Genomic DNA, 18,649 nt, shown 5'->3' with positions numbered 1-18,649 from the left:
GACACCTGTGCAGAATGTATGAAAGCAGAACCATAACAACAGACAGCTTCTTACAGCGCTTTCACTGGCTAATAGTCTGCTGCACTGCAACACAACTCTGCTTGGCACAGTAAGTAAAATGGGACTTCCACCTGTAGTATGCGAGCAACTCTACACGGTAGTGTTTAGATGCCTTTGTCCAGAAACGGTAGTTTTTCACATGTTCTGCACGGATGTCTTTGTTGTCAAAGTGCAAATGCCTCATGATAGTCTGATAGCAGTCACAGGACATCGTGGAAGTTAGATGTAATTCAAAAGGATTCAGTATTTATTTAATTCAGTAACATTTTAAGAGATAAGTTGAATGGATTCTTTGGGTTTTCTGGGCGATCTGCTCTGTGTCGTTTGAATGCAGACAATGTGGAGTTCTGTTAATGAAGAATTATCAGTAGAAGGTATCAGGGTGGTGCAGGGAAGCGGGAAATTTTTGAACTAGGTGTTGGTGACCCTGGGGCATCGGCGGCAGTTTGGGGTCAATGTGACCTTGTTTAGAACCCATTGCCATTAGTTGTAATGGAGCATTGGAGTGGGTCACAATGAGCATTCACTGTGAAAGCCTTTGATAAGAATGGTGATAGTGTGACTGTTGCGCAAAGGGAATTTCGGCATCATTACCAATTAGGACGTCATTGTGTCCCGTCTGCTCGTGCGATTACAACATGGGTGCGTAATTTCAAGGAAACGTGTTTGGCCTTAAAAAAAGAAGTCCCCAGGTGGAGCCACTTCACATACTACCTGACATTCGATGGCAGCTATTCGATGATTGTTTAGAAAGCACGTCATTTCATGCAACAGTGACATTACATGGCCTCAGAGATCCCCAGATCTCACTGTTTGTGATTTTTTTTCTGTGGGGACATTTTAAAAGCCAAGTGTACCGTACACATCCTGCAACCATTGCTGAACTAAAAAGGAAGATTGAAGTGGAAATCTCTGGCATTCCTTTTGACATGTTACATCGAGCAATGCAGAATTTCCACAACAAGCTGTTAGAATGTGTATGGAGAAATGGACATCACCTTCACAATGTTTTCTTCAAAACATAAAATGAATTTTGAATAAATATTGATTACCATCATTAATTGCATATCATGTACAATACATTTCGTCATTAAATGTATTTTGTAATGTTTCTATTTGTACATTGAATGTCAGTTGAAAATTTCCCGTTTCCCAGCGCCACCCTGTATAACATATTGATTTGTAATAATAGCCAATTAAATAAACAATGTCCTATAATACGCTTTCAAACAAAAAATTCTATATTTTCAAAATTGATATGGATTCTTAATTCCACGGGAACAGTGATGTTATTTAATCTTCCTTAACCCATGTTTGTTTTTCTTTTCCCTTTAGTCTCCTTACTTTATCCCTCAATTATATGGTTATATTTGTGCAGAGCTTTCTTATAAGATTAAGGGCAAAATAATACACCTTATGTGCTGTTTCCAGGTCCAGCATAACTAATTTGAACAACCTTAAATCATTAGAGGAAATATGTGAAACACATCGACAGAGAGCTGTCTTTCAACTGACAGTGTGTTGCAGCTTCTCTTGGGTTATGTATGTTTTGTTTCCTTTTTTTAAGGCTGCACACTTGATTTTTGGGCCAATTTCTGTGTGGGCTTATCAATTATTTATGATTGTTGTTTATGATATGCAAAAGCATTATTTTAACCAAGAAACAGCATATGTGGCTACAACAACCAAATGAGAGAGATAGAGAGGGAGGCAAAAACAGTCATTCTTGGCAAACTGTAAACATTCACACAAACATGTAGTTTAGTGGTAAACTGGAAAAGCAGACGTAAACTGCTCTGGAGAAAGTTTCATTACTAGGGAAGAAGATGGAAGCTCTCATTGTATTTACAAGGAATCAGAGGAATTATCTTGAATGAAGTCTTGTGCTTCACAAAAAACATGTTTACTGGACATATTATTGACTCAGTCTCAACAGATGCGGTTGTTTCCACTTTCATTGACTGGATTGACATCAGACAGGTAAAAGGAGAAGGGTCTGCTTTGTTGTTCTACAAACTTTGGTGTACTCATGGTCAAATTACCATTAAAGAGCATGACTGCCGACCAATTACTCAGCTACATGCTGTGGCATTGCTCTGTGTCACTGTTGTTGTTTTGTACATTTCCCCTTTCTGTGGTCAAGTGATAGTTTGTGACATCATATACCAAATTTCTGCCATGCTTCAGATGCAGCTTGATAACATTAATCATACATCTCTCATTTATACTTTGACTTCATCCTAGTTATTTTAGGTACCTAAATTAGGGAAAGTAGCTCTTTAGACCTCTTACATACTAATTAAGTGTGTCTGTAATTTCACAGCACAGCTGATATTAAAAGGGTCAGATTGCACCCTGGTGTTTGTTATGCCTGTTTATAAACCCTTATTGTAGCAAGAACCAGTAAAATGACAAGGTGGTGAAATAATTGAGATTAGAGTCCCTTTTTTGTGAGTCATATGAGGGATGATATTGATGATCTTAGTCACTATGTAATAAACCACATATGCTTTTGTGGTGAAAACACCATACACTTATTCAGTGTTTTAGCATTTTTTTTTCTACTAAACCTAACATCATTAGCATTTAAAAGGTTCTACCAAACGTAAAAATGTGATCATTTAGAACAAAGGAGAGGTTAAAGCATGAACAAAAAGAACAATGTCAGGGAGAGCTAACAACCTTACAGTTTGAAGATCGTGAACAAGCTGGGAGGGAATAATGTGGGAAATGTGTGGATTTCACTCAGGGTTGTATTTACCCCTTCCCATTGACTCTTCAAATCATATCTCCAAACAACCCTCAGTGCTGCATGCCTCTAACTTCTCCTCAATTTTGCAAACCATTCATTGAACTAAACTGTAGTGCTGCTCCTGTAATGCCTTTCTTCAAAACCAGTTCCCTCAACCTTGGTGCACACTCTCAGGATATTGACTTCTGTGTTGGTTGGTCTTTCTCCTCTGACATTGGCTGTCCATCAGAAATTCTATGTAGCTAAGTACTTTCTCTACACAATATTTGTATTTTGTTAATCTGTGGCTAATATTAGTTCATTTGACCTGCTTACTGTTGAACATGCTACATACAGTCCTTGGTAGTAATGGTGTGAAAGAGATAGCAGCACAACCTCGTATTAAAACGGTTTTCAGTAATTTTACAAAGGTGAATTTAAGTTCATTCATTCACAGCTAAAAATATAGACTCTCCATTAGCATCAAAGCTTAAAATTAGTACTACTTCAGTATACAATGAATTTAAATATATGTTTATCAACAGACAAAACATAGCAACAAAGGTTACTAATTACTTTTACTCACTCAAAAGCACTGTGCTGTTCTTATTATATTCTAAAAAACAGCATCTCCATCACCTATAGAAAAACTTGCACTTCATCCTTTTCAATCCTGGTTTGGCAATGCACTGATAAAAAAAAATGTCTTATCAGTTTATCTCAGATTTATTGTCACATGTGACACCCCCAGATTACCAAAGTGACAATGCTGTGAAATATTTTTCCGTTTCTAATTGTGCTTGCTTCACAAAGGTGACCACCCTCCCCATAGTGTTGGAATTGTGCTTGATTCACAAAGAGGGGGGAAAAAAAACCTCTTCATATGCTGTCTGTGGGTTGTCAAGCAGCTTGAAAAAGTAAAGTTAAATCCCAAGGCCAGAAAGACTGAAAAAATGTATAATCCAGTGAGTCAATGAAATTATTATTATAAAATGCCGCAGGTGCCACCTTTGATGACAGGCATTGCTTGCAGATGCTCTTATTTAAACTTTATGAGCACTGGTGATATTGTTTGGAGCAGCACACTGGCTGATGGGAATTATATTCCCCACTTTAGCATTTGCATAAGGTTTCAGAAATTCCATACAAAATGGCATACAACAGAGACATATGCATTGCATGGTGCACTGCAAATGTTAATGCTGAGGTCTACATTGATTAGTTAGATTTCAACCTGACTTATTCAGGTAGCGTAGTTAGTCAGTCAACAAATAAAAAACATAGATCCATTAATTTTGTAGTTTCTATATCGTAACTAAAATTCAATCAAACAATCAAGGTATTTTTGAGATTTTAGAGTCTTTAGTTTTTCAATTGTTATAGGCTTTTGACCCCTAAATATTTATATAGCGAATGTCCTTTATTAGTGGATACCTACTGCCCTAGATGTACCATCCTTCCAAATTAAAGGTGTGGTTTTTTTTTTGCTAAATGGAAAATAGAGTTTATGTTAATGAGTGTGTCAGTCAACTTTACATTATATGCAGTATGTATGTATGTGTGTGTGTGTGTATATATATATATATATATATGTGTATATGTATATATATATATATGTATGTGTATATATGTATATATATATATATATATATATATATATATATATATATATATATATATATATATATATATATATATATATATATATATATATATATATGCATGCATGCACACATCATGTGAGGCAGAAACTAACAATTTTAAGAAGCTATACTGTCACATATTAAGAATTTAAGAAACAATAACATTGCAAATGGAATTTTTCAGTCCTTGTCTTCATCAATGTTTTTGTCATCATTGCTCAGGACTGGTGTCTTTAAGTGAAAGCAAGTTAAAAATTCATAGCTATAAATAATACATATTTTCCAGAATTAAAAACTGTGGACATTTCAAAGGAAACTAATTTCTGCTAATTTATTTTACTTGTCACTGTTTTTAGTACATTTGTTTAATCTTGCTATGTTAATCTGATGTTCTAGTAATGGTGGCTTCAGTGTTTCACTATAATCATTACCAAAACTAAATGTAATTAGAAACGTATAAAAATGATTTTTTGTTTATAGTAGTTTGGTAAACAAATGAAATTAACGTAACATAACATTCACAAAACCCAATTTAGGATTCCAAGTGACCTAACCCTATCATAGCAGCACTGGGTGCAAGGCAGTGTTCAAATATAGAATAAAACATGTTTTCCATTTTACTTAAAACGTTTACTTTTAGAAATGCTTATTGATATTTTTTCAATGTGTTTTCTCACATATGTATCTATTGTATTAAAGTGATGCAGTTGGCAAAAGTGATTATTTGTATTTTGGTATTTTCTTAGAATTCTCATAACCTTAGCTTTTATTAGAAGTATTTTTTGATCCTTTTATTATTGCATACTTCATTGTTCTTATTCTGTCTTTTTTTGTTTTGTTTTTTATACTTGATAACCAGCAAGCAGATCTCATATCTTTAGGGAAGATTGTGTTAGCGCTAGCTTGTAATTCATTGGCAGGAATTCAAAGAGAAAATCTTCAGAAGGCAATGGAACTGGTGTCGATAAACTACTCTTCTGACTTAAAAAATCTTATCTTGTAAGTATGCTATCAGACATTGAATTCTGAAACACTTTTAGATATATGTTCAATTTAAACTGTTTTGTTATAATGGCTTTCAAATATAAAATATTCCAATATCTTAATCATGCTTTACAAATGCTGTTGAATTCCCTCCAAATAGGGTAGCAAAATACGTTCCGATTTACATAGTACTTGCAAAGAAATCAAAGTGTGGTTCTTATATATTTTACATTGAAAAATCCCATTTGGTAACCGCCTGATACTTTAAATTATTTTGCTTTATTTTTTTTTTAAATGAAAAATAAATTATTTTCAAAGGAAATTTTTAATAATATACAAACATTTTATGTGTATGATATGTTAGAATCAATTTTGCATCAGACGAAGATTTCAAATGTGCTGTCCAAGATCCTCTGCAGAAACACAAACAAATGGGCCATGTTGAGAATTGGAAACAGAGTGCAGAAGATGTCCAGCACTGTTGTCACTGCAGAACTGGTAGAAACCACTGGGTCCCTGGTGTACCCTTCTGTAGTCTGGAGAAGTCTTATCAGAAGTGGTTTTTATGTGAGTTGCAACTAAAAGCCATTCCTCCTAGGAGTAAATGAAGCTAAATGACTTGCCTATGCATGGAAATACATGGACTGGATTACAAAAAAATGGCAGCAGGTACCTTGGACTGATGACTCAAAATTTGGAAAATTTGGGTTTTGCAAAAGGCAGTTTGTCTGCTGAAGAGCTGTAGAACAGTACATGAATGAATTTCTGCAAGCAACAGTGAAGAGAATTTTGCTTTTGGTAGCCAGAGGATGCCACTGTGATGCCAAAAGAGGTATGTGTAAAACATGCACTAATCAGTGTTCAGAAAGTGGAAGAGTGATGGAGCAACAACAGACAATTATGTAAACATTATTAAAGAGTTTTGCCAGAACACAGGCTGTCCAGCTTATTCGGAGTTGAAGAGAAAAATAATAAAATAAGCACTGGAAAATACTGCCAAGGCACTTGTTTTATTCTACTCAACAATTGTTGCCCTGTAAGAAGATTCACATTTTGGCAGGACAGTGATTATAAGCGCAAGATCAAAGCAGCTTTGAAGTGTCTAGGATTGAAAAGGTGAAGGTACTTGAGTGTGCTGTTCTGAATCCCACCCACAAATATAATCAAGAAATTGTGTCACAATTTGAAAATTAATTTTCTTTCCCGTATATTTAATGAGCTTGTGAAGCTCTAAAAGACTTGAGTACAGTATTTTTATAGCAAAAGTACTCAGCGGGTACTATAATATATTGTCTAAACCAGTGCGAACATCGGCATAATTTTAATCTTTAAGTATAAAATATTTTTCTTCCACAGCATTTGTGTTTGCACCAATATTGCTAGAATGTATGCAATTATTAATTATAATCTAAATGCCTTTGAGAGCCACTGTATTTGCATGTGCCTTATGAAAGTTTACTTAATGCATTTTTTGTTTTTTAAGGTATCTCTTAACAGACCAAAACAGATTGAGGAGTGTAAATGACATCATGCCTATGATTGGTGCAAGGTTTTACACTCAGTTAGATGCATCACAGATGAGAAATGATATTATTGAAGAAGACTTGGCAAAGGTAAACACTTTCCTCATTCACACACAAACACACACACAGATAGATAAACAGTATATCAATGTTTATATTTTAGCAGAGATGGTTTATTTTTTTAAATGTCAGAGTTTCTGCAGTCATCGTTTTATCCAAGTATTTTTGACAAAATAATATAGTGCAAGTAATGCAGGCAGTGTGGCATTGTGGTTAAGGCTTTGGACTTCAAACCCTAAGATTGTGGGTTCAAATCCCCTTACTACACTGTGTGACCATGAGCAAGTCACTTGAACTACCTGTGCTCCAATTGAAAAACCAAAAAGAAATGTAATCAATTGTATCATAAATGTTGAAAGTCACCTTGGATAAAGACAAATAAGTAAATGTAAATAATGCTGTTTTCTCCTATTTTAAACATCCAGCTTGAGTAACTGACGGTGCAGAAATTTTAATAATGTAATTTCATATTTCTCTCATACTTATTTTAACTATGGTAATAATAACTGTCTCTTAATGTGACTTAAAGTTAATCAGATTTTGGATGTTTGAGATGCCTTTTAGTATGACTAATATTCTACTATTTATTAAGAGAACATCACTGCTGAATCATTTATGTTTAGTTAGGTGATTATCTTTAAAGTCTCATCAGTTAAATATTGAGGAGTTTTATGTTTGTGTATATAGAGAAGAGCATCCTTGGGCTAAAGTGTTTATTTAATTATTGTGTTTAGAATATTTACAATAAAAGAGTGTGCAGTTTCACATTTTTTACATCCTGAGAGTGAAAGTTTGTTATGTGTGCAAAGAAAGAGTAAGATTAACAGAAAAAAACAGATTTATTTAAAAATAGTAGAATCTCTGTAAAATACATTCTTACACATATGATATGAATATGTATGTTTGCCATATGTATAGTCTCATGATGTGATCAGTACACAGGAAGATGGCTTCAAATCAGACAGTAAGTTTTAAAGCTTTTTTTAATATAGGATTTCTTGTGTGTATTGGTTATATGCATGCATGTCAGTATAGGGAATGAAAAAACTTACTTTAAAAATACTAAGCTTGCCATTTAAAGACATCTGTTTTCCTATTATCCTTTTTGTGACTTTTTGCAACCAGGCTGTGGTTTTCTTTTCCAATTAGCTGGACATCTTCCTTAACAATGTCCGGTAAAGACACTTTGTGTGGAATACCTCACAAATTGTTGATCCATGACTATCACCTGAAATTCATTCTCTGAATACATTCAGAATCAAAATAGGTCTTGTAGTAACTTTCCTAAGCAGTGCCTCCATTTTCTGCTAACTAAGTTTAGAGTGTCAAGCATATCAAGGCAGTGAAAAGGTAGTTTTGGATTTTTTTACCTCTATTGTACAGTCTACTTTACTAAGCTTAGAGAAATGTTCAGTGACTTTGGAAAAGTTTAGTATCCTCCCCAGGCCTGTTCTGTTATCAGATCTGTGAATTGATTGGAATGCTCTTTTGGCTTCTTTTTGCAAAATTGTTTAGAAAGTTTCTACCATACTTGTTTGTTCAAGCAAACTTAAAGTCTCACCAACATATTTGTGTTCTGAAAAACCTTAAGATTTTTGCTCTTGATACAGGGCTCAACTCTGACTTTTAAAAGTGGTTGCCAGGCTGCTTACATGCTCACCCATTCATCTAATTTAAGGCAAGTTGCTACAGAATGCGTTCTTCATTTCATTGACATGTACAAACTCCTGAAATCCATTTTATATAATTGCTTTCATGCAGTACTGTGTACCTGCAAATATAAACAAACTGTTTAAAGACAACCTGAGCTGGTTTTAGTAAGCTTTTTCCCCTAACCCAGCAAAATAAAAAAGGTTTCCTACTTCTGACTGTTTTCTGCAGTTTTAAAAGCATATATGCCCTAGATCAGAACAGCATAAGCAACAGTACACACATTCCTTTTAGGTTGAGACAAATTATCAGTAACAGAATACATTATATATTTTTATAGATTCATTATACTTGTACAAACAAACTGTATAACAAATGTCATGTAAATGAAGCCATGCAATAGTCACTTGCATATTTTAATGCAAAGTGTACAGTAAATATAACTACAGAATGAAATTGAATGTCAATTGAACTTGCATTACAGGTAGGTTCTTTATGACAGAAAGAAGCCTTTCAGGTTGATCATCAAACATTCTCTTTCTTTTCTCATTAAGGAAATGAAAACCTTCACTAAATAATGTTTTAGCCTACTACTGCATGGGGTAGAAAAAAATGTTCTTGCTGTTTCTGCAAGGGGAAATGTGCATTATTGATCTATCAGGGGTTGTTCACTTCTAGGCAGTGGTGGTTCTTATAGGTAGTTGTGCAGTTGTGATTCAGTAGAACTGTTGCAAGTTCAAAACTCCTGTAAACTCTCTAGCATCTTGGAATCATTTGCCAGTAGAGGACTTAAGCTTCTTTGGAGTAAATGCCTCTTTACGTGTCAACTCTGCCTGCTTACCTTCTGCCGTTTTTGTTTCTCTGTTATATGTTGCTTTATTTGGTTTCTAAAATATCTCTCCTCATATACTTTTTTTCAAATAAAAATTACATCTTTGATTACATCTTGCCTGAAGAAGGGGCCTGAGTTGTCTCGAAAGCTTGCATATTGTAATCTTTTTAGTTAGCCAATAAAAGGTGTCATTTTGCTTGGCTTTTCTCTACATTCATAATGGCTAACACAGTACAACACCCTAGTACTACAGATATACAAGACACCGAAATGTACCGCTACTACATGGAACTGAAGACCCGGTGGAGATTATATCTTGCCTGAAGAAGGGGCCTGAGTTGCCTCGAAAGCTTGCATATTGTAATCTTTTTAGTTAGCCAATAAAAGGTGTCATTTTGCTTGGCTTTTCTCTACATTCATAATGGCTAACACGGTACAACACCCTAGTATTTCAAATAAAAAGAAAGGAATACAACAAGTGTGCCCATGCCTGAAAAAACAAAAGGACATTTTTTGAATTATAGATTTGTAAATAAACTGATTTTTTATTATTGGCTTCACTTTTGTTTGTTTTTAAAAGTTCTTATTCATTTTATTGTCCTGTTTTAGAAGGGCTTGGGTTGGTTTTGTTGTGAGGTATTTTAATGTTCTTGTTTGTTAGTGATTTTATTGATGTTGGTGCAGATGCAAGAGGGTCATGCCACAGACTCCAGCCACCAGTTGCACTGTTTGGTCTGGTGATGCATCCCTCCTGTGCAACTGGCAGCTTGTGGGGGAGGTGTGTGGTAAGATGAGATGGAGTCTGTGGCAGTGTGCTAGTTTTTAATAGAAAACGGTGCGCTCAGTCTCTGGGTGGGTCTAGGTGTGTATGGTAGCGTAGACGATTAGCCCTGGGGTGTTGATGAGGGGATTGGTTGATGCATGCAGTTTAGAAAGTTCCCTCATTAGCACTCTGGGGTGTGTGATTAAGGCACCTAAGGGATTTTAAAGGAAGGAATAGAGGTCTTGCCATTGGCTTCTTCGGTGCACATAACCTCTTGGTTGACGACTTGAGGAAAGTTCTGTCCATCAATATTGCTCATCCTTAATTTATGGTCCTATGTTCTGAACCCGGGTGTCCTGCTCATGTAATGGAGAAGCGTCCATCAATGTCAAATGGTCTGGTATAGATTCACTTATCAGATAAGCCGCAGAGCGTGCTTTCCAAAGGGAAACTAGTGAAAAAGAAGCTGATATTAAGTGTGTCTGGCAGTTGTTTGCTTAAGTCAGGATGTAGGTTCCAGCCTGACAAAATTAATAAAGCCAGTCTGCCCTACAGCATTAAATACTTACTTTATGATGAAGACTGTTTGTATATTCACTGTTGGTTCCCTTATTTTTTGCATCATATTTTTAGTTGTCAGAAAAAAGACAGAAAAGTCTCTGAATATGACTGCTGGAAGAGTAAAAGAAGTACAGTGGTGTGAAAAACTATTTGCCCCCTTCCTGATTTCTTATTCTTTTGCATGTTTGTCACACAAAATGTTTCTGATCATCAAACACATTTAACCATTAGTCAAATATAACACAAGTTAACACAAAATGCAGTTTGTAAATGGTGGTTTTTATTATTTAGGGAGAAAAAAAAATCCAAACCTACATGGCCCTGTGTGAAAAAGTAATTGCCCCCTGAACGTAATAACTGGTTGGGCCACCCTTAGCAGCAATAACTGCAATCAAGCGTTTGCGATAACTTGCAATGAGTCTTTTACAGCGCTCTGGAGGAATTTTGGCCCACTCATCTTTGCAAAATTGTTGTAATTCAGCTTTATTTGAGGGTTTTCTAGCATGAACCGCCTTTTTAAGGTCATGCCATAGCATCTCAATTGGATTCAGGTCAGGACTTTGACTAGGCCACTCCAAAGTCTTCATTTTGTTTTTCTTCAGCCATTCAGAGGTGGATTTGCTGGTGTGTTTTGGGTCATTGTCCTGTTGCAGCACCCAAGATCGCTTCAGCTTGAGTTGACGAACAGATGGCCGGACATTCTCCTTCAGGATTTTTTGGTAGACAGTAGAATTCATGGTTCCATCTATCACAGCAAGCTTTCCAGGTCCTGAAGCAGCAAAACAACCCCAGACCATCACACTACCACCACCATATTTTACTGTTGGTATGATGTTCTTTTTCTGAAATGCTGTGTTCCTTTTACGCCAGATGTAACGGGACATTTGCCTTCCAAAAAGTTCAACTTTTGACTCATCAGTCCACAAGGTATTTTCCCAAAAGTCTTGGCAATCATTGAGATGTTTCTTAGCAAAATTGAGACGAGCCCTAATGTTCTTTTTGCTTAACAGTGGTTTGCGTCTTGGAAATCTGCCATGCAGGCCGTTTTTGCCCAGTCTCTTTCTTATGGTGGAGTCGTGAACACTGACCTTAATTGAGGCAAGTGAGGCCTGCAGTTCTTTAGACGTTGTCCTGGGGTCTTTTGTGACCTCTCGGATGAGTCGTCTCTGCGCTCTTGGGGTAATTTTGGTCGGCCGGCCACTCCTGGGAAGGTTCACCACTGTTCCATGTTTTTGCCATTTGTGGATAATGGCTCTCACTGTGGTTCGCTGGAGTCCCAAAGCTTTAGAAATGGCTTTATAACCTTTACCAGACTGATAGATCTCAATTACTTCTGTTCTCATTTGTTCCTGAATTTCTTTGGATCTTGGCATGATGTCTAGCTTTTGAGGTGCTTTTGGTCTACTTCTCTGTGTCAGGCAGCTCCTGTTTAAGTGATTTCTTGATTGAAACAGGTGTGGCAGTAATCAGGCCTGGGGGTGGCTACGGAAATTGAACTCAGGTGTGATACACCACAGTTAGGTTATTTTTTAACAAGGGGGCAATTACTTTTTCACACAGGGCCATGTAGGTTTGGATTTTTTTTCTCCCTAAATAATAAACACCATCATTTAAAAACTGCATTTTGTGTTTACTTGTGTTATATTTGACTAATGGTTAAATGTGTTTGATGATCAGAAACATTTTGTGTGACAAACATGCAAAAGAATAAGAAATCAGGAAGGGGGCAAATAGTTTTTCACACCACTGTATTTGAATGTTCTAAAATAATCGAGTGAACTAGATTTAAGGAATAAAGATCCATTAGCCAGAATTGTCTTTTATTTAAGAAATTTAGCTGGATTGAAAACTTTCTGTAGCCATAACTCTTCCTGGAGCTGAGTTTGAGACCTCTATCCTTAACTAAATTAAGTTTAGCACATCTCATGCATTTGAAAGGGATTTTAGTTACAATACTTTACAATAAAATCTTTACTAAATAAAGCACTGTTTTCGACTTTTTCTTAATAAAAAGTATGTAAAAATGGTTGGATGGAGCTCAGATTATGTCCTGGAACTCAGTTTTTTTTCTCATAAAGTTTTGTATAATATGGTCTATACAATTTCAATATGGTACACTCAGAGGCAGTGAAGGCCATATGATTAAAAAGTAACATGCAGAATGCTATACACTGTTTTGACACATGTTCAATAGGAAGCATTTATTTTGAGCAAAAACCTGTTAAATCAATTTGTAACTTGAGTCCAATCTGGAGAGCATGTTTAAAGTTTCATTTACATTGGTATAGTTGATCATCCATGTATCTAAAATCTATTTACTCAGAACTGCTATGAGCATTAACACTAGAATTACCAGAGTCTATGAAAAAAACACGTAGATCCGGCCCACCTTAAAACCGTTCTCACCTCTCTTTTGTCTTCTAAATGTGCTGATTAAGACGAGCAGCAAGCAGCCGGCTATTCCATCCCCCACCGCCGCAGAATGTTCACTAAGTTTTCCCAGCTCATGCCTTGTTTGATTATCTGGGAGTGACTGAAGTGCTGAAGTTTTAGAGTGGAAATAATAGATTGCTATTTGGAACACACCGATTTCATGTGTGTTCCGTTTCTACAGTAATCTCTGTAAACACATTTTTAAAACAAATGTTTTTCATATTTTAGTAGTAAATGACAAAATGTAGGCATAAACTATGTAATGTATGAAACCTGAAGTCCAAAGATCAAGTAAACACTTTCACAAAAGATTCAAGGAATAGACAACAGCTTCATTGGCATAGCGGTAAGATTTGCTGACTTGTAATCAAGAGTCCCCGGTTCGATCCCCACTCACTCCTATATTTGCTGTTTTCAGTAGTGAGCTGCTCCTTTTGTTAATATTATACAGTACACACATACATTTGGTTTGCGTCTGTAACACATGGTGTGCATTTATAGGACTTTAAAAGTTTAAAAAAACAGTAACTTTTACTTCTCTCTAAATCACGATCACGATACATACAGTACTACCGCCCACCCCACCCCACCGCGTCAGATCGGGTGTGGATTTATGTTGGCGCTATTACTGAAAGAAAAAAAAGATCAACATGTGCGTTGATCCTGCAGCACTGAATAAGCTCACGCACTCTAACATTCCCCCCCTTACACCACCCCCCCCCACCCCCCCCACCCCCAACCAAGTGTGATCAAGAGTCCCTGGTTCTATCCCCACTCACTCCTATATTTGCTGTTTTCAGTAGTAAGCTGCTCTTTTTGTTAATATTATACAGTACACACATACACTTGGTTTGCGTCTGTACTTGCGCTGTTATTTAGAGTCAGATCGGGGTGGGGGGGAAATGTTAGAGCGCGTGAGCTTATTCAGTGCAGCAGGATCAATGCACATGTTGTTCTTTTTTTCTTTCAGTATATGTGCCTTCCCTGTTTATTTATATATCTAGTGACTTTTCTGCCTGTCTCTCTGTTACGCAGTGCTCTGTCTGTCTGTGTGTTATGGATCTTAAAAATAACAGTTATAAGGACACTTATTCATGTTAATTGCAGTCTCAATTGTTAAAAAATATTTTAAAGGAGCATCCTACATGAAAATATAACGATCTCATTAACTGACAGTACATACCAATTTATACATTTTATGTCTGCTTGAGGTTGAAAAGAAAAAAAAAAAAAAAAAAAGAATACTTTCTCCTCAACGGGGAATCGAACTCAGGTCTCTGATGGACAATAAGCCTGCTGCACTCTGAGACAGCAAATCTTACCACTATGCCACGGAAGCTGTTGTATTGTTCTTGAACCTTTTGTGAAAGTGTTTATTTGATGTTTGGACTTCATGCTGCTTCACACATTCTATAGTGTATGTCTACATTTTGTAACATTTATTAGTAAAATATGAAAAAGTTTCTGTTTTAACAATGTGTTTACACAGATTACTGTAGAAACGGAACACACATGAAATGCGTGTGTTCCAAATAACGATCTATGATTTTCACTCTAAAACTCCACTTCACTCCCAGATAATCAATGAAGGCATGAGCTGGAAGATGCTCGTGCACATTCTAAGTCGGTGGGGGGATAGAATAGCCGGCTGCTTGCAGCTTGTTTTTATCGGCACATTTAGAGGACAAAGGACACTGGCAGAGAGGTGCGAATGGTTTTAAGGTGGGCCGGATCTACGAGTTTTTTCGTAGACTCTGGTAATTCTAGTGTTAAAATAGTGTCACCTCCCTCAGCCTTCAAAGAGAAGCCTTTTTACACTAGAGTTATATGCTTTAAGTTCTGCAAGCCTATCCCATGTTTTTCATACATAAAAGCTTCAGGGCATGCCTTTTCTGGGTTCATTTGAGGAAGGACATCAGCTAGTGACACATGACAGAAGAAAGCCATTACACACACATTCATGTCATTATCAAAAATAGATAAAGGTACGATTTGTAAAACTATATAGCACAATCTCTGTTGTTTGTTTGTTTGTTTGTTTTATGCATAGCTTTGTTTTTCGGCTACAGGCTTAAAATTTGTTGCCAAGGTCGTTTTCACCATACATTTTTGACATGAAACTTTCAATCTTGCTGACACCCAAAGGCTCAGAGGGAGTGGTAAGAAATACTAGTGTGAAACCCAGAAGCAGCAGCTTACCTTTCAAACAAGAAATCTGTGTTCAATCCCCAGCCATTGCATTTAACTTTTTAATCTATAATTTTCCTTCACTTAGTTAAATTATGGTTCAGTGTCACCTGGGTGAGGGTCATATGATCTGCAGAGTTTTTATTTCAAATTGGAGTCCTTTGTACCAGTACTTTTTAACATTAACATTCTGTTTATACTAAATGCAGCAAATTTCAGGGTAATAAAGTTTGCCACATAATAACTTTTAATAACGTTTCCTTTTTCCGCTCTCTCACTCAAGCAGCATTGAGTGGTACATCTTGTCAGTTCTTTTAAATATTTTCATCCAGTAATGACAGAACTAATAGGCAAGCCTTTGACCATTAATAGTCTGGAAATGCTGAAGAAGAAAAGCCATATTTGTAAAGAAACCTTTTTGAAAGCAGATATATTAGTATATAATCTCTTCCTAGGAGTGTCATATAAATGTTGTTGACTCTGGGAGTTGATTTATTTTCTTCATATGTGTGAGTGAGAGAATTTAATCCAGTAATTATTCTGAGTTCTGTGTACATTAGTGGGGTGAGATTTTTTATGATGATCTTCACTAACCCTAATCATACAAACTTATTGTGCCATGTCTATTCATTGATGTTTAAAACAAGCATTTCTTTGTGCTTTTGGATTTTTGTAAGTATTGTTAATACATAAAAATGATACAACATTTGCATGGCATAACTTGTTAAATATTATACAGATTTTTTTGTTGAAGTAGTCCACTATTGTTTCAGAATTGTCCCATAAATACCTCAATTTACAAAACTACTGGGAAAAAACTGTTTTTATTTAAGAAAATATACCAGAGATTACTTTATAAGGTTTTCAACTGTAGCATTTTAATAGGAAAACTTGTTAAAACCTCAGACTAACAACACACATATAGTTTGTTGGTAAGTTGTGAATAATGTGTAAGTTGTTGGTAAGTGCTGAATAGAATATTATATATATAGTTTAGAGTTCAAATTAAATTTGTTTTCCTGAAGTAGGTTAGATTTAAATTTGTCTAACATAAGCTTTTCAGTGTGCTTATAAATAAATGTGCATGTGTTTTTTTTTGTTTTTTTTTTTTAATATGTTTGCTTTGAATTCCCCAGGAAGTACAAAATGGCAGACTATTCAGACTGCTTGCAAAATTGGGAACCATCAACGAAAGGCCAGAGTAAGGCTAACTATATTGTATAAAAATATTCATACATTTATGTATTGTTTAATCTTCAGTTCTAAATCCTCTGTATGAAATAAAAAGATTTTTAAATTCAATTGTTAATGTGTAAGATTTTATTCAAATGAGCAAGAAATTATAAATTACGAATTGTCAGTAATTTTAAAATTTTGTGTAGATTGTGTTGTTACTTTTTTCTAATCTAGTGGTTAGTAGTACTTCACTGATGTTAGCCTGCTTAAAAAGAAAATGACTGCCATGTAATTCTTGTATAAGCTGCAAACGGATATTAAAAAAGGATTTTACCAAATTAACCCTGCTCCTGTAAGATATGGACATCAATAATTGCTTAGTAGAAATATTGAGGAATAATTGCACTTATATAATGATTTAATTCTTAATTTCGCTATGTAAGAATTATAGTTTGAGTATTTAAATAACTAACCTTTTTTTTTTTGTTTCTCTCAACTTTTTTGTTAACACATCCTTCGACTTGCCTCTTTCAATAATTGCTTGCTTCATGAACTGCCAGAATTTTGCGCAGATGCTTTTGTTGATATCATGCAACATACTTATAGGTCTGGATAGGAGTGGCATATTAGTGTTGATGTATAACCAGCACTACTTTGTATGGTACAGTACTAAAAGCCATAAAGAAATATGACTAGTTGTAAACCATCAACACGGCAAACCTGAGTGTTGGCTACTGGTATTCATATTTGGGGTGTGTGTTGGCTAATGGGACAGGATTAAGTGAGAAAAGCAATAAAATAAGAGAAATATCTCCAGGTTAAAGAAATGGGTTTCTTCCCAGCTGTGGAAGCAATTCACTCTAGCATGCTTTTCATTGCCAGGAGTACTGTTTTAGATTAATTTAATATTATCTAATGTTTTGGATTATTATACTATTAAATATTTATTATACATTGTTCCCTGTGTCTATAATACTCCCTAAACCATACATTTAAAGTGTCTTGCTCCTTTGCATAATAAGGGCACACTGCTATTTTCTCAAAGCAGATATGATTAAACTAGTAGTCAACTATATCTGGAAAACCTTATGCAACTATATCCATTTGTCCTTTTAGATTTTTGCTTTCTCAAAATAGTGTATTTGTTGCAGTAGAATTCAACTTCATTTTTGAAGTGCAGTGTCAGAATTGGCTGCTGCATCCCCAAAAAACACATCTGTTTCAATAGGAACATCTAGTATCATCACAAAAGAGTTTTCCATGCTGTTACTGCAGCCCAGTTTCCCTGACCACACAGTCACATTTTGTATGTAACAGAGATCAGTTCCACAGTCCTTTCAAAATCCCATGTGCTTTATATGCTGTAGAGCCAACTTAGGTATCCTTGTTATCTTTTGGAGCACCTATGATGTTTGCTGTTGACATTGTGATCTGTAGCGATAGTAGGGAGCAGGTTGAGGGGACCCTGGAGAGGTGGAGATATGCTCTAGAGAGGAGAGGAATGATGGTCAGTAGGAACAAGACAGAATACATGTGTGTAAATGAGAGGGAGGTCAGTGGAATGGTGAGGATGCAGGGAGTAGAGCTGGCAAAGGTGGATGAGTTTAAATACTTGGGATCAACAGTACAGAGTAATGGGGATTGTGGAAGAGAGGTGAAAAAGAGAATGCAGGTAGGGTGGAATGGGTGGAGAAGAGTGTCAGGAGTAATTTGTGACAGATGGGTATCAGCAAGAGTGAAAGGAAAGGTCTACAGGATGGTAGTGAGACCAGCTATGTTATATGGGTTGGAGATGGCAGCACTGACCAGAAAGCAGATGTCAGAGTTAAAGATGCTAAGATTTGCACTGGGTGTGACGAGGATGGATAGGATTAGAAATGAGTACATTAGAGGGTCAGCTCAAGTTGGACAGTTGGGAGACAAAGAGGCGAGATTGCGTTGGTTTGGACATGTGCAGAGGAGAGAGGCTGGGTATATTAGGGGAGAAAAGATGCTAAGGATAGAGCTGCCAGGAAAGAGGAAAAGAGGAAGGCCTAAGCGAAGGTT

General features: G+C 35.9%; 1 protein-coding gene across 2 annotated transcripts in view; it reads left to right on the top strand.

Annotated features, from left to right (window-relative positions):
- Positions 1 to 18,649, top strand: part of pan3 (poly(A) specific ribonuclease subunit PAN3) — a 206,829-nt gene that overhangs the window by 178,823 nt on the left and 9,357 nt on the right. For both annotated transcript variants that reach the window (XM_028799486.2, XM_028799485.2), the window contains exons 14-16: positions 5,294 to 5,433; positions 6,902 to 7,031; positions 16,564 to 16,628. In XM_028799486.2, the coding sequence (XP_028655319.2) occupies positions 5,294 to 5,433; positions 6,902 to 7,031; positions 16,564 to 16,628 (335 nt within the window). The remainder of the gene's footprint in view (positions 1 to 5,293; positions 5,434 to 6,901; positions 7,032 to 16,563; positions 16,629 to 18,649) is intronic.

The sequence above is a fragment of the Erpetoichthys calabaricus genome, chromosome 4 (genome assembly GCF_900747795.2).
Source record: "Erpetoichthys calabaricus chromosome 4, fErpCal1.3, whole genome shotgun sequence".
Taxonomy (NCBI): domain Eukaryota; kingdom Metazoa; phylum Chordata; class Cladistia; order Polypteriformes; family Polypteridae; genus Erpetoichthys; species Erpetoichthys calabaricus.
The sequence above is the reverse complement of the archived record's forward strand: the minus strand, read 5'-3'. Positions and strand labels throughout refer to the sequence as shown.